The following is a 22638-nucleotide window of genomic DNA, read 5'->3' on the forward strand; positions in this document are numbered from 1 at the left end:
TTCTGTAACAGTAGTTGTGAAAAACAACAGCTGTGGTTTTGCAAGGTAATCCACAGAGGAATGGCACTTCAGAGGTTAAAAGCTTGTACCACATGTTGTATAAAGTAGACTTCGGCCGCTTTAACATAGGGAACAGGTGTTGAGTCAGCTCTCTGCACTGGGGCCAAACCTCAGGATGAAGGGGAGCCAAGGCTGACACGACATCTCTTCAGGCCATGACTACATGATGGAGGATACAGAGGGGAGGACAGATGAGAGGAACATGAACTGTAAAAGACTGATGATTGAGCTTAGAGATATGGCTATCCCACAGGCCAGAATGAAAGTAAAATACATTAAAAAGACAGTATGGATTAGAAAAAGATTGTAAACTGATTCATACGAGTGAGTTGTGTTACTATCCTCTGCTGCCCGAAACAGGAACATTTATGCTTTCAGTAGGAGACAGCCTGTACTGCTGAAACTGTGAATAGCAATCAAGGATCCCTTTGTGCAAAGCAGGAAAACCTAGAAAATCTATCTTAGTTACTGGGCAGTCTCCATATCACAGTCTCTGCAATTTGTAAGGTGACCTGAAGTATAAAGCACACTCAGAGTTTTTAATCCTGTCTGCTGTTTTTGATTCAGCACAGAGGATATTAAATCGCCCCCCAGCTGTTTTATGTACATACATTGTCACTCACCAAAGAAAACCTGTGCACATACTACGTACAACTACTGTAATAAGAAAACACATAGGAGCACACACGAGCAGTGGCTCCCCCACTTCCCCCCACATCTGAATGGGGTCCACCCATTCTAAGGTAGGGGTGCATGTGTACATGTGCATGAAATGGCAGTTGTAAAGAAATGCTGCTTTTTAGAAAGTAAATCTTCACTCCTCTAAATTTAGCTCCATTGAGTCATTAGAGACAAAGTGCAGTATCACTATTTATGGCAAATAGTTTATACTTGCTAAGGCAGTACCATTTACTTCACAAAGCTGTGCAGTGAGTCATGTTACCCAGCAACGTTCACACTCCCGTATGAACTAAGGAAGCAGAAACTCTTGCTCACTTGCTTTCCCCTTTCCTTCTGGGATATTCTTGAGAAACAGCATCCACTAGCAACAATTAAGAATAATGGCATTCCTATGAAGCAGACAGCGGTTGATGTGGGTAAAACAAAGTGTAATATAGAGAATATGAAAGGAAAGTCTATTCCAAAAAAAGTTTTTAATTCCTTCTCTTAATCTTACAAGTGAGTTCAGCAATTTGAAAGGCGTTACTCCATGTCAAAGCTAAACCTATGCAGCTGTGAAGAACCTGCCAGAAGGATTGTTTTTCTCTGTCCAAAAATTTCCTGCATTGGATCTAGTGACTGTACAGTTGAAAGGGGAGTGAGAGCAGTGAAGCTATCCACAGGAAAGCTTTTGTCTGTTTGATGGGTGGGGGGTGTGTGTTTGTGGTTGTTTGGGGGGGGTGTTTTTTGTTTGTTTCAGATTTTTTTTTTCCCATTCAATCACCCAGTTGACCAAATTAACTCCATGACCACATGATCCACAGATTCAACCAACAGGAAGCAGGATATATCATTTGGGTGACAAGGCTCAGTTACATCAGATTAGCTGCAAAGTGAAATTACACTCTTACTTATTCTCTCGACTAAACTTTGTGGCCATTATAACCACTAAGGCTGATCTAGGCTGCATCACATACTACACACATACCTAAGAAGCCCAGACCTGCATTTCATGCTTAAACCTTGTGAAAATACACTTACCTCTTTCAAAACTATCCTGAGTATTTTTCCATGGCAGTCTAATTTCTCCACTGCTAATTCTTAAGTATTCGTCAGAGAAGTCAATGGTAATATGCACAAAATAAGAATTATAATATACAACTTAATAAGTTTACAACAATATTACATCACTTTTCACTGTGTGCATGACTAGGTAAGGTCAGACCATCTTAGACAACAGTGTGACCCTAATCTTGTGACAACCTCTACAGTCTCTTAATTCTGAGTTCTGAAGCAGGAAATGCATGTTGTTTTTTTCTGGTGCTTGGTCTTTTTCTTTTCCTTTTCTCACTCTACACATGTACAATGCCTGCTAATGGGGGTTGGGACTTAAAGGGTACCATCTCAAAGCATACAAGCACTAACAGACAATACCCAGGTACAGCCATTGATCTATTATTGGCAATATGCAACAATTACATCTGATCATCTGTTGTTCACTTTCTACCCAATTAATTATTTTAATATGTTGAATAAGCAACAACTACAGAACTGCTCAAATTAATCCAGAGTTTAAATGTCATTAAATTTTTCTTCGAGATCTTTTTTTAAAAAAAAAGATTTTTTTTTTTTAAAGTTATCCACCAGCATGTTTTTATGTTGGATCTTAGAGAAGCCAAACCAGGTTTCTGGCATTTCAAATTGGTTAAGCTAATATACATACTCTTTAAGCAGCAGTTGACAAAACTCTGTCATCTATATTCGTAAGTAGCTTTCTAAAAATATAGCAACCAAATGTGCTTTCCATTTCAATTTTACAAACCGCTTCATTCTTCCATATTTTCTCTCTTCCAGACATAATGCATTTTGATATCCAGCGATTGCCTAAAGCACAGCCTAAGGTGGGGGTGGGTGGGGAATCACTGCAAAAGAGATAAAACAGTGACTTTTTTGGATTACAAAACCAACTACCTCAGGGCTTCTTTAAAATGCAGTATGAAAACAAAGCTATGACAATAATCTGTGCCATGGCTTTGAAATTATGATTTCAGCCAAACCAACAGTTTCCAAACTGTTGTTAATGTATCTTTGATGTCTCCCAGAATGGAAGCAGTTAAGTGTCTCACGTACTTTCTCTCTGACTAGTCTCAGAGAAAAGGAACGCAGACCACGCCTGAAACACAGGCAACACCTATATCACAGTTACAAGTGCCTCTCCTACTATCCATATGATATAAGGGCATCTCCCAAAAGTTACCCATTTGTGAATGAGACCAGAGTACTCCTGTTTTAAATGCAGAAAATACAGATTAATTCAGAGTGAAAAAGAGAAACCACAAACCTGTGTGAAAAAGCCTAAATCTGTTTTTCACTGCCCAGATTACCAGAGATACCCAGCATAACATAGAGCATATCACCATCATTTTACCTTAACCTAAGTATAGGATGGTTTGAGGTGGTTCTATCCAGCTACTCGCAACAGAAAAAAAATCGCTCCTGCTACCATCCAACCAGCAGTGGAACTGGTTTTCAAGGGTTATTAAGGTAAGCCATAGTGATTAAGCATGATTTATAATCCTGTCATTCTTACGATATGCTAGGCAAGTCTCAGTCCAAAAGTACCCACAAGGTTTAAAAAAAATGATCTGTCAACACTGTACTTGAGAGTGTCAGTATACAGTTCTCAGTTACCTACTAATAGGCACATGTCAGAGGTTTCAAAATAGACACAAAATTCCCAGTGGATGAATTATCAAGGAGGTCTCAGATTACTGCAGCTGAAGATGCCAGCAAAACATTTAACAGTATAACCATGCTTTTTCTGGTTAATTTGAGGCATACACAGTTTCTACTGCAGGGCTATATTTGTTGAGAATGTAACAGAAACTGAAGAGTTTAAAAAAAAAAAAAAAAAAAGAGTTAGCACACATGCACAAAGTAACCGTCCTGAGCCCTTTTTAATAGAAGAGAGAAGGCAAGAGCACAGAGTACAGCCCTGCCTACCAGGAAGTCACTGTTTGCAGTGAAAGTGAGATGAAACACAGATATAAATGTAAAACTAGCCACAGGTGAAGTGATTTTAAGGTTTCCACCTCCATAGGTTGGTGGAATAAAACAGCAGAACGCTTAGTCACCAGAAATAAAGAAAAATTAACCAGAATAAATCAATCCCTCGGCTGTAGAAGTCACGAATTTACCAAAACTGTATACACAACTCACCTGCACTGGGAATTACTATGAGCAATACTATTTCCAGTATACAATACACAAACTTCTGTCCTTTAATTCCCTCCTCCTTGTTAAGCAAAACAGTTCAGTGTACCTATACCTGCCTTTTCTCATATTTTATACTTTGATTGTTGAATTTTGTTTTAAAAGTGAATAACTGCAATGTGTGGATGTTAAATAAAATATCTAGTTATTAGGAAGAGTCACACAACTGACTCACATTTTCTACAGAAACTAAGAGTTTGGGTACTACTTTCTTTTTCCCAAACACTGAGCAGAATTACACCATACTATTAGTTAGCTACATAGTTGCCAATTGTCACTTAACTGAAAGACTAGATTTGCATCATACTGATATCCTTAAAAATCCATCATTTTTAACTTAGCTGACATAAAACATGAAGATGATTTTGTGCAGACAACGGAGACTGCACTGGCCAAATGCTTTTGCTGGAGGAACTGTTACCCCATAGCTGGAATCCATTCCCAGTGACACTGCTTATTGTTATGCCAGAGCCTCCTGCTTTTCACACCCCTAGTTTGTGCCTTTGTAAAAATTAACCAGGGGTTTGTTTTTGGTTCCCCCCGTGTTACCTATTTTCTATATGTGAGAACCTTCCACAATGGAACCAGCTGTATATTTAGTCTGACAAAGAAAAAGAAGAGAAAAACATTCACCTTTGCATCAGAGCGATCATAGAATGGTTTGGGTTGGAAGGGACCTTATGACCATCTAGTCCTAACCCCCCTGCCATGGGCAGGGACACCTGCCACTCAATCAGGCTGCCTAGCTATCTAGGACTGAAAGCACATAACCCTGCTAATCTAACAGTCACAAGCCAATTGCTGACTTTTCTAATGCTTTGGGGCTGCAGAGCCTCATTTGCATGGTACAGAGGCTTTAAAGAGCAGCAAGTCACTCACAGTACCGGCTCCCACTCTCCAACTGCCTCACACCCCCATATCTCTTCCAAGCAGCTGTCTGTTATACCATCTTATGAACAATAGCAATAAAACAGCATAATGCAAAGATACTCGGGAAGTGATTGAAGTCACTCCAATAGAAAACGCTGGACATGTAAAGACTAGCTAATCATACTTCATTATTGTATCATTAATATATCCCTAACCAATAAATTTCTGCCTACCTATTTAAGGTCATTTTTCTGTCTGAAGGAGTCAAGTAGGTCTACTCAAACCTTTACAGGAGCAGAACTACCACTGGGCCTCTCTCCTTTTGAGGATGATAATAAGGGTTAGGGTTCAATGTGAAGCCATTTTCATTTAAAGCAAAGGCTCCAGGACACAATTACAGCTGGAGGCAGTGATTTCTAACAAATTGCATGTGGGGGTGGAGGGGCCTCAGAGGACACTTTGGAACATGACAGAGGTCTATTTGGAAAGGCTTGGTACATTTCTTTATGAGTAGTTCTCAGATCAAAATCAAGTGTAGAAAAGGCACTATGCAAAAAGTGAAAATAAATAATCTTTATTGACTAAACCGACTTGATGAGATTTTTGAAGGATCGGCATTTTAAGAGAAATTATTTCCATCCGAATGCCTTGAATTCTCATAGTGCCTTCTCTATATTGTCTTCTGTGCCTTCTTACATGTGTGTGAACTGCCTACTGGGTAACTGGTAGGAGAGGGGTACTGGCTGAGGACAGCCGTGCTGGGGCAGGGGCCTGCCATGGCTCTCCATTATTGCAGAAGCATGCACCAACTCAGCACTGCCCGGCTACGCGCTCTAAATCCCCGCTTTTGTGTTTCCTCACTGCCAGAGATAGCTGCTCTGAACAGCAGCCTCCTTGCCTGGCGCACTGAGACAAAGAATTGTACAACCGCATAGTTATACTTCATGACTCAGCTGAAAAGACACGAGTCAAACAGCAACCTCCTCAGAACAACAGGAGCTGCGTATTAGCCATCCATCTGTGCATGCGGTTGTGATTTTGCGTCATATTTTGTGATTCAGATGAATTAAAACAGGCACAGAGGAAGAGGAAACCTGTAGAGAGATTTATTTTTTCCTGCTGTAGGAAGACATCTGCCTTTGTAAAAGTGTGTTTGTACAGGTTGCACATTCTCTGAACAGCGAAACTTTCATCTGGGCTTCAAAGTGACACACTTACTATTTAACTTTCATTGAGCAGAAGCAGACAGATGGATTTAGTTTGGAATTTTGTTTTGGTCTGTTGCCTTTTTTTTTTTTTTTTTTTTAAAATTAGATCCTCAGTTAGAAGTGAAGCCAGCTGCTTATAATTCAATTCCAGCAATTCAAACTGGTTGCTTGCATTCTGACTGCTTGTTTAATACAGTTGGTATTTCAATGGTCAAAAGTAACCTTTGAAGTTAGCACCCTGTTAAGAGAGCTGGGGGGAGGAATCTCAGCTTCTGTGGGTTGTGATTTTAGTGTGTTCTTAGACTGATTGAAGAAGACTGCTGTGGATTGATTTTCACAGCTTGCTGCAGTAAGAAGGGATAATTTGAATCCCAAGAATGTAGCAATGCATACAAAGTTATACATATCTATTACATCTAAGCTTGAGTGCACATTTTGCATGCACTTTGACTGGTAGTCAAAACCTCAGCTGCTGCCCAGCTCTAGAGACAGTTCTGCCCACATATGTCCGTTTCTTACATTAAGGGTGCTGGCTGCACACAGGCAGCTACACAGATCTTTGATAGACAACTGCTTGGTAATGCTGTTTTCTTTCTAAACCTTTCACAGCTCCACAAACATCATGCAGTCCTTGTTCTCAGCTCTTGAGGATGACAGGACTGACAAGGTCGGCTGTTCACAAAAAAAGCTGCCCATTTTCTTTTAGAACAGGGAATAAGTGCTGATTATTTAATATCCTTCCCCCAAATCTGTGTAGAAGGGAGAACAAGGCTGATTTCCACCCTCCGCCTGCAAGAATTCAAGCCCACTTCTCCCATGGGATGGAGAGTTCAGGCCTGTGACAAAGAACTGTGGGTTCTGTTGTTGGCAACATGTACTTTACCAGTTACTTAGGACAACAGAACTTTGCCACATGCCATCTCCTTTGCAGATTTGGCTTTAGGTCACACTACAGCAAAACACTTTCGCAGATGCTGAGCTCTTAATAGCTGCTTAAAGTACCATTGGCATCAACATGACTACAGAGAGATGTTAAATTAACACCTCTGTCCCTGTGTGAATATTTTTCCGAAGTGTGATCCCTCTCTGTTGCTATGTACATCTTGCATTTGCCAGTTTTCTCTACTTTCAAAACCATGCAGGGATGCTTAGCAATTCTACCAGCTATGCATTAACAATTCAAACATCTTGATTTCTCATTCTCTCCACATAAGGGCTTTTAAGCTTAAACAGAGCTATTTTCATAGCAGAAAATATTAATGTAAGTAACTACATTGGAAGTAGATTCCAAACATGCACATCTTTAAATCCAAAATAAAAAAGTCAAAGATTGCACTAACTAAACAACATTCCAGACAAAAACCTCAGCCTTCCCATAGCCATCCCAAATGAATTTATAGTTCAACTTACAGGTGAACCAGTTATCTAGTTATGGATATTTTAAAGAACCTTTCAATTTCAGTCTCAGACCTTTAATCAGGCCTGCTGACTTCAGGAGCAGTGCTTGACTGTGCAAAATGAATGCCAGTTATGATGAAGGTAATGACAGAGACTTGATGGCAAATCAGTCTGTGGCAAATAATTAGTTTCTCTATAACTGCTATGGACTTTATTTTCCATCCCATCTGAGCATTACATTATTACCTCCTTTCTACTGGACAGCAAAAATCACCCTCCCCTCCCCTTAAAGTTATCATGTACTTTCCCAGCTGAACAAAACAACCATGCAAGTTGCATGCACAGCATGCAAATTTGAAAGCATCATAAGTCAAGTCAAAACCAAATTTCACTTAGTGACATTTTGTATCTTCATACAGTTTAATTTCAAGATCATTCACAAGACAGACATTTTTTGGTGTTATTAAAGGAAATGCCCTCCTTTCTTCTACCCACTATCCCACTCTCTCAGCCTTTCATGTAAAAGGCAGTTGAAGTGTTTTTGCTTAAATTAATAGCATTATTGCTACTTAATGCTCAGTGGGACTGGCAGACTTAGGTCCTAGAATAGAATATTTCAGTTGGAAGGACCTACAATGATCACCTAGTCCAATTGCTTGACCACTTCAGGAATGACCAACAGTTAAAGCAAATTATGAAATGCACTGTCCAAAAGCCTCTTAAAAACTGACAGGCAGTGTCAGTCTTCAACTGAGGTGCAATTATTATATATATATATCTATATATCTATATATATATATATATCAGTTTCCTTTTAAAGATGGCCACAGCAATGATTCTCTTTATATTGTCCGTTACCACAAAAACTACCTGCAATTTTTAGAATATTGTTTTCCCTAAATTGCGTACAAATTATCAGTTCTTGAAGGAATCTTGCTTAATTTCCTTTTAATGAATACATAGAAAAATCTTTCTTTCCTCTTCAGCAGAGAGTGTTTAAACTAGATACAGAAGGCACTTGTCGCTTCTTCTTCTCCATGAAGCCCAGATGGTCAGGGAAAAGGGAGTGGGAGATATATGGTGGTTGTCTTTGGGGGTTTTTTGGTTGTTGGTTTTTTTATTTTTATTTTTTTTATTTTATTTTCACTACCCACCCCCACAAATCAAAACCAAACAAGCCCTCTGGCTTCTCATCTATTAAGTCTTCTTAGCTAGTAAGATGATTCAGAAATAGATTAGTCATTTACTGCTAGAATGCTTCAGAAGAGATAGTCAGAGAAACATCAACAGAACCATGTTTTCCATCAGAAAAAATAACAATATCTAAGTCTGGCTGAATTAAGCTTATTAAGTGTCTACAATGGAAATTAATTTAGAAAAAGACCAGAAAAATTAATATATTAATTTCCTATTCTGAAGCAGCCATGGAAACTTCTGTATACTACAAAAAAGATTTTAAGAAATTTCTTTAAAGAAATTCCCTTCCAAAAACACATTATGAAAGGCTATTACCACTGTTCACGCAGCTCTACTCTATAGCAAATGGCTGTCCTTTAAAGGGAGGGGAAGACAAACAGAATTTTAGCTTAATAAACCACAGTTTTTTCCCACTGCTATGCCTTGGGCAACTCCCAGGCAGCCTCTCTTGCAGTGTGTTGTAACCTTATACAGGTTATGTTGCAATGACAGCAAAATTACCATTATTCTAAAGCTAATCTGCATTCAGTTGAAAATGCACATCAGTACCTGAACCTTCTTTTTAATTGCTCCTCTACGTGAGTTTTCATGTTTTGTGTCTGATCCAGGCCTGAAGCCTGCCAATGTGCAATCTTATTAAGCATGCTACTGAAAAGCAAACATAAATTCAGCATTTTTGGAGCTTACACAGGATAAGGAAAATTACTTCTTTAAAATAACATCTGCAACTGTTTTAGGATAGCACTGCTTAACCGATAAGGCCAAACAGTTAAAATTTCACATAGAATAACTTTTCTCAAAGAAATGCAGTTTTCACTGGATTGAGTTATGACTCTTGAGAACTACATTTGACAGATGTGTATTGGAACTTCTTAGAAATTACCAAGTGTTGCCTTACATACAATAAAAACCTGATTTCTATGTCAAGGATTTGAATCATGTAGATGTAGTTTTAGTTTAAAACGTATGAACAGCCACCATTATGGCAGCTTTATGAAGGAGGGGAAGTAAGTGGCAATGGTGATTTACTTGGGAGGGTCTCCAATTCTCACTCAAGGTAACAGTTTTTTTAACCTTTGGCATACCTTTGTGTGCTGCCCCCACCCCCATGCGCTGTGCAGCTGGGATTTAAATAACTGCTGGTGTCTTCCTGCAGTTCTTTTTCTGGCTATTTGAATCTTACAAAATGTTAATAACTAACACCCTGACAGAAAACAGTTACTGGGGCTACAGGCAACTCTGCTGGGTGGAGGGCAAGAAATTAAAATAAATATAACTTCTTGTTTTACTCTCACATTAAACATGGCAAGAATTACTTCTGCAACAGACTATATATACCATTAGATAAAGTATAAATAAATGAACCATTTCTTAAACTATTTTTCAGAGTTATATAGTCCATTAGATACAGAACTGTAGAAACATTAACTGTTGTATGAGTGAAGCATGAAGTAGGCAAATCAGTAAAACTTTTAAGTTGACTCTAGCATGGTCTGATTTGTTAGATTAAATAAATGCATTTTTAAAGAAAGGCTAATTATATTTTGTCATAGAAGACCAACACAACCCTAATCAACTTCTCTATAACTGCTTATCCCCACAAGATCCTCTTTATAATTTCAGGATTATCTACTTCACAGTTGGTGAATACACTACTGCTAGTGTGGTGGTTTCCTCCCAGTGGGCACAGTAATAGAAAAATGTGTTAATACCAAATCATTCATGTCAAATGATATCCTTTTCTTAGCTTCAAGTCAGACATATCATCTTCAGTATAACAACTGAAGTCAGTGCCCTTGTGCTAATAGAGACACCTGTATTGACAGGTCTCAGAAAAGGATTTGGCCAGTCAACAACTGTTTGAGTGAGAATAATTTTGATTTATTTTGCTTGATCTTAAATCATGTGGTTTAAGAGTAGACATTCAGCAGAGATCCAGGTACACAGAAGAAATGGAAGACCCTCTTAAGATGCTACTCACTGTAACAGCTTACAAAACATAATAGCAGTGTTTTAGTTGTGATGGTTGAGCTCATAATGTAAAAGAAGAGGCTTAAAGTTTCTTCTCTTTCCCAGATGCTTGAAGTGATCTAACAGAAGACACTACCTTTCCATATGAACTTTGTCTCGCTTATTTTTCCTAATGTGTAGGCTTCCTCACCCACAGCTTTCCTTCCTGGCAAATGCTAAAAATATTGGAAGACCCGTCAAACTCAAAGGTTAGTTCATTTATCATGGAATCAAACATTTCCAGAAAGTAGAAGAGGAAAAATCAGCAAATAAGTAAATAAGTGATTGAGAGAAGCCAGAAAAAAAAGATATATCACAGGAACAATTCGATTTCTGGGAAATGATCTAAGATGACCCCTTCACACAGCAAATACAGTTGTTACCAGTTACAGAGGAACACGTACAGGGGGAAGCGCCATGCACGGGTGCCTATATGTTATGAAGAGTTATATAAACCTTCACTAGTTTAGCATTAAAAAAGCCTACATAAGTTAACTCATGGTTTTGGATGTCAAATACTTCAGACTTGTTTAAGATGCTTGACTGACAGTTGGTACCCTTGGAACAAAGCAATAGTGAATTGAAAACCACACCCATTACTTTGTGGTCTTTCCCTCTTTTGAAAAGCGTGATGAAAGCACTTTTTCAGGCTGTAAAATACCATGGTTCAGATCTCAGTTCAATACCCATGTCACATGCTGTAGGATATATATTAAGGAATGAGTTATTCCATCTGTTACTACTGTTGGTAGAACATTGCACTACATGTTCAAAAAAATATTTAAGCAGAACTATGTCAGAAGGAGACACTGAGGAAAATGCACTTAAAAATACCTGGCAACACTAAGACATGCTCCCAAAGCAGTGGTTCAACTCCTGCTCTGAAATGGGTGAAATCTGGTTTTGAACCAACTTCCCTTATCCCAGGCGGACATCCTAATTAGAGGGTTCTTGATGGAATGGAGAGCACCACTTCTTACTCTAGTATACCTGTTAAGGGAATGCAGCAAAAAATAACAATCACAGGATTGTTTCAGGAAAACAGCCATCACAAAAAACCAATTTTTGTCAAGACCCTGTGTCACACAGGTGAACTGAGATGAGAGGTACTCAAAACCCTTGTAACTTCTGAAAATACAGAATATGAGAAATGCTTTTGAACAGATGAAACAGAGCTCTGCAAACAGGAACCTGTCAATGCAACAGAAACAGTACCATGATGAGCAGAAAATATGTGGACAGCTTTTTCCTACAGATATTCCTTTTTGTGAGCATGATGCAGAGAGGTAAAAAGAGGTTTTTCGGATTTTCTTGCTTGTCTGTTAAGAGCCTCACTGAATCAAGCAAGAATCCAATCCTACGTTTTGATACTTTTAAAAATAAAGTTGGAAATAGTTATGTACCCAGTTAATTGTAGCCTGTTGTCTAGAAATAATATAAGAATTTATAGCATTTTTTTCAGTCCCAGTTTTGAAGCTCACTTAAGTTACACAGTATACAAAATCAGTGATGCGTTAGATGGGGAGAAAACCAAATCTAGTATGCTGGTCAAAAATTTCTAGACTGTTCAGTTGCAGATATGCCTAAAATTGATTCAGTTTTAACTGAATCCAGTTCAGGCTAGTTTCAGTGGTAGAAAGAATGTCTACATTCACTTTTGCTGCATCTAAACCTTTAAGTATCTATTTTTTAATTCTGAAATTCAACGGAACTGTTTTCAAGGAAAAAGACGAAAAGCATGGGAAACTGAAGTTTCCAACCTGAGAATGGGAAAAATAACAACCCTGTCTGTATGCTGCCCTGCTTATAATCTCTAGAAAAGCAGAGGCTTAAACTGATTTAATCTATATCCAGATTTTTTTTTTTTAATTTCTGGAACTTTTTTTCCTTTCCTTTTTAACGAAGGCTACTGAAAGAGTCAAATTTCTGTAAACATAAAGTGAAATTAATCCTTTTAATACAGTGTCAGGTAGAAGATAGTACTCACCTTTAAAGCTAGACAAGAAACTTCCAAAGCAGGTAATTTTCCAGGAAAATATTAATCATCCCTTAATTCAGTCACCAATCTTGTTCAGCATACTTTGAGAACTGTGTTCTAACTTCAGGGAGACAGTAATTTTCAACAACAGATGTACATCGAAATATTAATTCCATTTATTGTGGAAACACTGAAGACAATATAGCTTTAACATACTCCCAATAAACAACTATTAACTTAATCTTAACTTCACATTGTTTATTGTGGAAATGCTGCAGACACAAACATGGATTTAAACACAGTTCCACCATCAGAGAACATGACACTTCAAGGAAGGTCAAACCGAAATGGCTCTTAAAGCTAAAAAGAAGAGGCAGATGCCATTTCCTAGAAATGATGGAAGGTAGGCTCCACTGGAGCAGCTTTAGTACTGGGCTTTTCTTTTGGATTGATGGAAATGAAAAACCCAGAGCCCAGGGATTTTTTTTTTACCTCCAAACCAGGAATCTTTGGCACAGGAATTTTCCTTTGCTTTGTGACTACAAGATTATTCAGCCATTTGTTCCTAACAAGGCCACTGTTTTCATAGACTTCATGTAATCCTACTGTGTGGCATTTAATTCCATGTTGTGCAAAGGATGCTCTTGAGTGTCAAATTCTATGTTGATAGGAGACTAACAGCATCAGGTTATTGCACTAGTTCTTTTTTACGCTACTTTTACTTGACTAACAAACAAGGCTGTTAGAGAACTGATTTTCTTCATTATTCCCTACACTGGCCTTATTTTATTGCATTTACACTGACAAGCTGACAAGTATATCTACACGCAAGAGGAAAGAAACCTACTGCATTCATTTAGAGACAAAAAATGAACTGCCAAACTGGAAGTTATTTTAAGGTAAGCATGCAGATCTTTTATTTCTAGTTCACTCTTGCACGCTGCCTAGACTGAAACCACAGAGTTGCACTGCTTCTTCTTTGCACAGAGGAATAAAAATAAGGCCTATTTAAAAAGCCTGCACCACAGAGAACAGTAACACATGGCTTATTCTGTCAGTCACAATGGTACATTTTACTTCCTCATTGCTCTGTATCAGTTGTGAAGCCATATTCATGAAACAGGGAATGTTTATACATTGAAAACTTGTGTGTAGAATAGAATAAAAATCATGTGTGCATTTCTTAGACACCAATTAAAACACCAACAAAATAAAAGCATTATAAAAGACTGTAGAAAACTAGAGCTCTCCTAGACTTTTAAACAGAAAAGACACTATCAATCTCATCATGGAAATCAAACCAGCTTTTTGGGTGCAATTCTTGCATGCCATTCCTCCATACAGTGCTACCTCATCACTTTGCTTTTTCCTCTAATTTCAGTATCAAACATCTGCCCACACATTAATTCAGAAAATATTAATTAAAAACTGGAAAGAATTGGAGCCTAGCACACCGATTTAAATGGTGTCTCTGATCGTATATTTGATATCAAGTCCTAGCACGAAACTATTAAATATACTCCAAGTAGTTTCTTGTTAGGGAATAGCACACATATGCTGTCAAATGATTTTCAGTACAAAAGATATAGAGATAAAATAGTTTAATTGAAAATCTCTGAAGACTCCTAGGCCTCAGTAGGGAAGGCACTTTTCTGGTCACATAATTCTAGCACACTGGGATTCAGCACAGTTTTGGTATTTCAACATCTCCTTCAGTTTCTATGCAAGTGATATCCACTGACTGCCCAGTCCTGAACTTCTCCACTTGCAAATAATGCAAAGAAAATTGCTCCAAATAGATTAATAGAAGCAGCAATATAGAAAACAGTCTGCCATTCTTCCACAGTATTCTGTCAAAAGGGGGGGGAGAGGAAAAAAAAAAAAAAGATGCGGTCAGTTTGCAGCTCCACACTCAAGAAAAAGTAACTTTAAAACTGATGCTACATGCCTTGCCTATTTAAACATAAGTGCTATTCAGCATGATTTCATACCAAGATAAACATAAAAGATCAAATCATCAGTATAGTCAACTTCAGTTTAATAATACAGCATACACAGATAGTCCTATCAGAATTGCATTAGACCATCTGGATCAGTTTATCATCTGAGATGCAGAAACTTCATATCAAAATCCACATTTGCATGAAGGCTACATAAACTCACAGAGAATGCTACTGTAAGGGAAAACATTGCCTTGCTTTTAAGTTGGGTGATTCAAGCACTGAAGTGCTCTGCACTATGCAGTAAGCTATTCTTCATGACTACTACGTGGATATTCAAGAATCATAAGCTTTTTAGCCCAAGCAAGGTAAACATCCTTACTCAGATTTCAAGAGACATCCTCTAAACTCTGGTATTTAAGAAAAGCCTTAAGACATGGGTAGCAAAGGACAGTGGTTTGTTTGGGGTTTTTTTCCTTATCTTCTTTTTAAATAAAGAAGTAATATCTGTAGATGTCTTAAGGGCTGTTTGTTTTGTTTTGTTCTGTTTTTTCCAGATGACTACTGTAACAGACCTGATCTCACTACAAAACCAGAATAATACCAGAACAGCGCATTAATATGGGAAAAACCCCCCCCACAAATCAAACTAAAAAAAATCCCACTTGTTAAGATGTCTGGAAGAACTAATTTGTTTGGATTCATGTGTTAATGAACATTTTCATATTATTTTAAAGGAAATCACCCACTCCAAGAATTCAACTGCATCAATAAACTTATTCCTCCCATCTTCCTTTCTTAAAAGATTTTAGAGTAATTGAAGTAAATGATTAAAAAAAAAATAAAAATCAAACAACTCCTCACTTCCTTCTTCTACTTCAAATCACCCTTTGACTAAACCATCTTGGAAGTCAAATCTAACACTGTCCAAGTTAGGTGTCTTGTGAAACTAACACAGATTAGAATACCCTAATCCTGTAATGTACATACAAAGGTTTGCATTATAAAAACTACACATTTGAGTCTAGTTTCTCACTCATCTGACAAATGCTGACCTTACAACTCAACACCTCATGTGAGAGACTGATTTAAAAAAAAAAAAAAGACCAAACAAGAAAGAACTTGTTTTAATTTGCTACAATAATACCACAACTGTCTCATCTAGTTGGTATTTGTAGAGAGTTTTACTGTGATAAAAACATATTCATTTTATACCTAGAGAATATAAGGGTGAATCATTAAAATTTTAAAGTACTACTTTGATTTTTATCTTTATTTTCCTGATCAAAATCAGAAGAATAAAGGCTAGGAATTAAGTCACAGCAACAGAACAGTACAACTTACATTGATAACCCAGATTTCATTTAATGACTGCAGACTTAAGACAGAATTTCTATTCAATGGAAATAAAAATGTAACAACTGAAGAAATAGTAAGCAGACTTACATTATGAGTGAGGTTCTTGGCAATAACTGGCCCCACCATTCCAGGGATAGTACCAAAAGAATTTGTGATCCCAAGGAGAATTCCAGCATACCTGCAAGAGAAATTGTTAATGCTGCTTATTAACTTGTACTGCTTATCAGTCATAGAAACGATTTTGCCTTATCTGATCACATAGGCCGCATCTTGATCATACACACAAATTAAAATACAAATTTTCCAGTCAGAATGGGTTGCTTTTATTCTAGTAACAACTCACTGACAACTTGGTACATATGTTTTTAGGGACGTGGTTTAGTGGTAGACTTGGCAGTGTTAGGTTAACAGTTGGACTCAATTGTAAAGGTCCTTTCCAACCTAAACGATTGTATACGTCTCTACTTTACAGAAGCTAGTTATGTAATTTAACTTAAATTACTCATGGCTTTGCTCAGGATCCATAATCCAAACTCACATCCCCTTTGCTAAGTCATAACCAAACTGTCTGGAATGGATCTGTTGGAGAAGTTAGAAATGAAACATTGCATGCCTTGAAGTGGAAAGACAAGGTGTATGACAGGGTGCTGTTTGCCAACAGTAAGAGGTGGTTCAGGTATCATTGCTAAAAAGCATTTGCCAAGAGGGCAATATCACCAGCGCGGATGGATATGCCCACATTACTGAGCATATGTTCTGAAGACCTGAGTTCAGAGTGCTGCGGCAGTCCTTCCCTTCAGCTTTCTCTGGGTCAAGGCCAATGGGAAATGGGTCTGACTTAACCAGTTCTGCTGGTTGCCGTTCCTGAAGCTCCTTTCCAGGCTTCCTGTTTCACGAACGTGTTGCTCTATCACACACGTGCATGCATATGCACCAGTAGCCGTAAAAACTTGCTGGGAAACGCTGGTAACTTGCTTAACATATGAGTCTCAGCACCCCATCTCTAGGCAATTAAAGATCTTTCTCACAGGAGTGTTGCAATACCAAAAGATCATGTTTGAAACTGTACCACAAGCGCAGACTTGCGAGAGAGACTGAAGAGAAAGAAGAGCTAGACACTCTACAGCAGAGCTCAACCTTCCAACCACCAGAGCACAGATCCCTGCAGTTCAGATTTTCAAGCTGAAGAATCGTAAAAAATACTAATAGTTGCGGTTTACAACAGGAGAAAGGAGTTAACTTCCAGTGATCATTTTAGGCTATTTAGCATGGTGAAATTATGTCATCACTGATTTTAACATAATAGAAATATAATTTCATCTCAACATAGCTTTGACTTTTTATGTACGAAAACAGGAGAATTCAGCCATACAGCATTGTTACAAAAGGTTGTGATACGTCTATCCAGTCCAATGATACTAGAGAAATGTGTTTTTTCCTGAGAAAGAGAATTATCTAGCCTACTAGTTGATTTTTTTCTTGGAAGTCAACATTACATATCAGTTTAAAGTGTGGCAATATATTTTCAACTGCCTTAATTAAAATAATCCTTATTTCTTATAAATGTAGCATGTAGTCTTCTTACCTCAGAAAGTGTTTAAGAATTAATAGGCCTTTATGAAGCTGAATGTAAAAGTGTAAAAGTTTCCCTTAGGCAGATCAGCACATATAACAAAACTCTGTTTAAAACCTTTAAGTAGCACCAAATGCATTTTGTCTTCAACATATTCAAGCACTACAATACTGCTAACACATACTTTCAAAACTAAACATAGTTTAATAGTTTCCCTGGTCAACAAAGATCTTTGGCCATCAATTTATGGCTAAATGCCTCTGGTTATGCCCAGTGTTTCTGACACAGGTTGCATTCTTGATAATGCTTGCTGTTTGATGCAGATAACTGCTATGCCACTCCCTCAGCACAGAGGAGACTCCCATATGAAACAGGAAAGCAAAAAGTGACATGTCTGCAGAGCAAGACTTAATAGTAAGCTGTTGGTCAGGTTCTTATGACACAATGGGGATAACAAAATACAAATTGACCTGCAGAGCTGTTAAGTAGTAAAATCGAGAGTAAAAAGCGTATGTCAAGTGTTTAGTGTGTAACACAGCTACAGCAATATTACGAGGGCTCAGGGTAACACCAATACTAAAAATTGTAATCATGGCAACATATTGATGCAGATTTAAAGAGCTATAATGGAATACTATATTACATTTGTATGTAATGAATACAATTGTGGATTGTTCCCCACAAGAACAATCTTGTCTCCCTCTTGTCCCTGCCCCCAATTCAATGCAATGATGGCATAATAAATACATCTTAGAAACCAAAAACAAATAACGAGTATTGGTTTTCCTTCAGTATCAGTATTTTCATTCACTTCTTCCTGTGAATATAATAATTATTTCTTTGGTATAATTCAAGTTTTAGTAGCAACAAGGGGTTCTTTGCTATTCTGATCAGCATACTTTTAACCATTACAATGGGCATTTAAGTGCATTTTGAAACTTCTTTGAATCTCTTCTGGTTATTCTAATATCTTTCAGTAAATTAAAAAAAAAAAAAAAGAGACATCTGGGTAAACTCTTAACAGAGGTTTCCTTCATAGATTTATGCAGACCCTGTTTTCAGCTTTCTACAATTATGTCAAGCATTTCCTTGAAACTGTGAATGTCTGCCTTGGCCATTTCATCCAACAAAGTTCAGACAGTCGCAGAAAGTTAAGCAGGCAGGAAAAAACAGGCTTCTTTTTCCTCTTGTCTTAGATGGTTCTGTGATTCTGTAGTTGAAGAAATTTTTCTTCCACAACCTTCGATACAAGGACATGCCCTTTTCCTTCTCTCTCTCCATTTGGACAGATTTACCCTGAATTAAAGCACACATGTGCTGAATAGAGAATCACTGATTTCAGTAAAACACCACCCACCCTGACCATGTTCCCATCCAGGAAAGTTTTCCCACATACGCAGCCATTCATCTCTAGAGGCAATGGCGGGCCAAAGTTCCTGAACTATATCAGTAAGACACCTGCCTCTCCTGCACTCACTATCGGTATGCTCCCTTCAGCCCATCTGAGAGGAAAGAAGGGCTAGAGGAACTTGTATGGTTTAAACGCAAAAGGAGTAAAAGCTGGCCTTTGTTGAGAGTAGGAAGAATAGAGTGGGATTTGGTCAGAGGGATCAGCAGCATTCATGTGGTGAATCTAATTATACCTGCTAACATGTATCAGCATCATGCCATATGATTTTTTTTTTTTGTGGGGCTTTTTTCAACACCAAAAATACTCTGTATACTGTAATACACAAATTCACTCTTGAAATAAACACATTAGAAATGCAGAATGAAGTACCTCGCAAATTAGAAAACACACATAACGTCCTAGTTCTGGAAACCTCTGCCTTCACCTGCATACAACAGTTCCTTGTGCACACACCTCAGAGGCACACACTGCAGATGTGCAATTTCCCTTTTCCTGTGACAGCTCTGTTGCACTCAGTGGACAGTATGAATCGTACTCACTTAATGAGCACCATTTAATATTTTGTTTCACTTCACTTGCTCAATGCATGGACCCAAGCCTTACTTTCTGCATTCAGCTGCTGCAAGTAGAATTTTAATCATCTTAATCACTTTCCAGTAGAACTCATGATACTCATTTATTTTCACAACACTCTTGAGATGGAGATGACAATGTGAAACCCATCCTATAGATAGGAAGTGAAAACATAGGCTAAAAATGTATGTGCCTAATGGATGCTTGATTTGAGACACTGAGGATCTCATTTTAAGATGATTTAACAGCATTGTTCATATAGTCAAAGCACAACTCCACTAACTTCTGTCCACACTCTGTGTAATACCATTTTTGCAAAGAAGACCTTAATAGTTTGAAGAGATATACAAATCCAAGCAACAAATCAGCTAGACCTCAATCTTACTGGGTCTGACATAAGCTGCTCAGCTGAGATGTTTAAGTTTGGACTCCAGCTGCTGCAGACTCCCTTTACATATTATGGGAGTCTGAACCAGCCTCAAGAAATTCCCATCACTCTTCATAACTAAACAACTCTTAAGTCCAGATTCCTAAAGCCAGAGGGTATGAACATGGTCCTCACAGATGACCACCCTAGAGTCTGATCCACCCGACCTATCACTTGCAGACTCTGTGACAGAACACTGAAGGGACTGAATTCCCAATGTTTGGCTATCTTACACATGACCCTTCTTTCCTCCTATAACGCCCTGCCTCAGTCATTATGTGCTTTCCCACTACTACAGCTATGAGGTAGAGGGTTTCAGAATGAATGCCAGTCTTTCTCCCTAGACAACGCTCAGTCATTTCTAGAGCAGGATCCATCCTGTACAATAAGAAAAGGTCCTGTGCAGAGGAATATTACAACAATGACACACAGACCAATTTGTGACACACAGAGAAAAGACAAATCAAAACTGCATAGATATCAAAGTTCTGCCATTAAGTTACTTATAGTAGCGATGTCTTTTTACATCAATGCTCGTGTTTGGTATTTTTAAACACAAAGACATAAAATAAATAACTCCAACTCCTAGCTAATGTTTTATATTTTTAGGAAACTAACTTGTAGTTTTGCAAAGCTAAGCTTGAAACAGATGTTGTATAATGACCCCATAATACCCCAGATGCATGGCTTTAACTACATCTTCTAAATTCATAATTCTAGTTGATTTAAAACAAAGTGCATCACAGAAGCTATTTTTCTTACTTTTATATTCAATTCATAGTACAAGCTGTTTATAGGTGGCCACTGACACCTTCCCTCTTGCTTGCTACCTCTCTCCTGCCAAGATTAATTGGGCTCCCATTGTTTCATATCCATCAAAACTTGTCCATCATTGTGTACATGATCACCCTCCTTCTAATTGCCAAAGCCTAGATACCATCTTCAGTTTGGACCTGAAGTCTCCCCTCTAAGTTGTTCAGATCTTAAGAATTTTTTTCTAGATAACATTTCTATAAAATGTTTTTTTCCCCTCCTCACTTACACTTAAACCCTTTTAATTTTGCACATTAGTACAGAAACACTCTTTTCTTTGGTCATAAAGTCATTTGACTCTGCTCATATCTAAGTGCTACTGCAAACAGGTAAATGAATAACAAAGCAAAGTACTTGACTTTTACCAGTGCAAAGAATGCTTATGTGGACTTTCAAAAGAATAGACATGCATCCATGCTCTTTGGGAAACAGATGGATCTGTCAGATTCTGAATTTGTAACACATTGGAGAAATTACAGCCTGAACTCTAACTTTCCATTCTTAAAAGTTAGTAATTTAAGAGCAATTGTACATATCTGCACATCAACAATAGCTTCAGCAATACTTACGAAGGTGCTATGTCCAGATGGTTGATGCTGTAGCCAGATGTACAAAATCCTCCTAGTGTTGTCGATATGGTCACGAATGCAACAGCCAGTGCATAGTCGCAGCCTATGAATCCAGCTGCTACTAAGAACACCGCAGGTCCAATCATTCCTTTAAGACAGAAATCTTAGAATCAATGGACTTTTAACATGAGAGACATAATGACGCTCTAAGCTGTGTATATTTTCTGTACAACTTCCATCACCACCTAGTGTGCAGAATCCAGCACTGCACTACATGCATTACAGTGGGCCTGTGAGGAAGAGCAGATAGATGGGTTGCAAACCTGTTGCTGCCTTAGGAAATGGTAGGCAGACCAAGAAAAATCCCACTCTAGCTGCAAAGAACCAACTTCAACTAGATAAAAAATTTTTAAAAATCAGATACTGTGACTTCACAAATTAATTTTATTTATTGTTATAAAGATAACAGAAGCCACAATAACACTGATAGGTGAACAGTGCACTGCAAAGAAATTATCCCCATTTAATGCTCAGGCTTCAGGTACAAACACTGACTTCTGCAGATCATAATAACGTAGAGCTGTAAGGGTTCATACAAATATGTACATATATATATATATATGTGCTTATTTCTCCTGCAGGAACCTTCTAGAAGAGATTTATTTCACATTTACAAGATGTGAATGCCTGGTATATCTACACTGAAATCTGCTGTACAATTTAGAGAACCCAGGCCAGTTTTAGAGATGCTCCATCAGGTACTGGAAACAGCAGCCACCATGAGCTACTGCATGCTGCTTCCTATCTGCAGTCAACTTTGATACCCATTTCGCAGTACCAGAGCACATTCACATGACCCCATCATGATCTCTGTAAACAGCTTCAAGTACATGTTGATGAAGCCAGCCTAACAGTCCTGTCTTTCCTAACATAACAGCGTATTTCCCCCTTAGTTGTACATACTTTGGTGTGAGGCCCTGCAGTAAACTGGATCACCAAAATGGTGTAGGCTTAACATTAAAAAAATGCTTGAGGGGTTATTGTAAGAACTCCTTTAAAGGAAGCAATTGAATCAGCAGAATTGAGAAGGCAGCAAGGATCTGCACACATCAAGCAGGCTGCCACTTGGGTGGATCCTGTGCTAATCTCTTTCTCCTTCTCTCTCTCTCCTTCTCCTTCTCTCTCTTTCTCCTTCTCCTTCTCTCTCTTTCTCCTTCTCCTTCTCTCTCTTTCTCCTTCTCCTTCTCTCTCTCTCTTTCTCTCTCTCTCTCTCTTTTCTCTCTCTCTCTTTCTCTCTTTCTCTCTCTCTCTTTCTCTCT

General features: G+C 38.1%; 1 protein-coding gene across 2 annotated transcripts in view; it reads right to left on the minus strand.

The window, feature by feature from the left end:
- Positions 1-12808: 12808 nt before the first annotated feature.
- SLC17A5 (solute carrier family 17 member 5) overlaps positions 12809-22638 on the minus strand; it is a 23951-nt gene continuing 14121 nt past the window's right edge. For both annotated transcript variants that reach the window (XM_074895911.1, XM_074895910.1), the window contains 3 exons: positions 21320-21467; positions 16041-16131; positions 12809-14504 (listed from right to left, as the gene is read on the minus strand). In XM_074895911.1, the coding sequence (XP_074752012.1) occupies positions 14367-14504; positions 16041-16131; positions 21320-21467 (377 nt within the window). In that variant the 3' untranslated portion in view covers positions 12809-14366. The remainder of the gene's footprint in view (positions 14505-16040; positions 16132-21319; positions 21468-22638) is intronic.

The sequence above is a fragment of the Athene noctua genome, chromosome 1, assembly GCF_965140245.1.
Source record: "Athene noctua chromosome 1, bAthNoc1.hap1.1, whole genome shotgun sequence".
Lineage (NCBI taxonomy): Eukaryota > Metazoa > Chordata > Aves > Strigiformes > Strigidae > Athene > Athene noctua.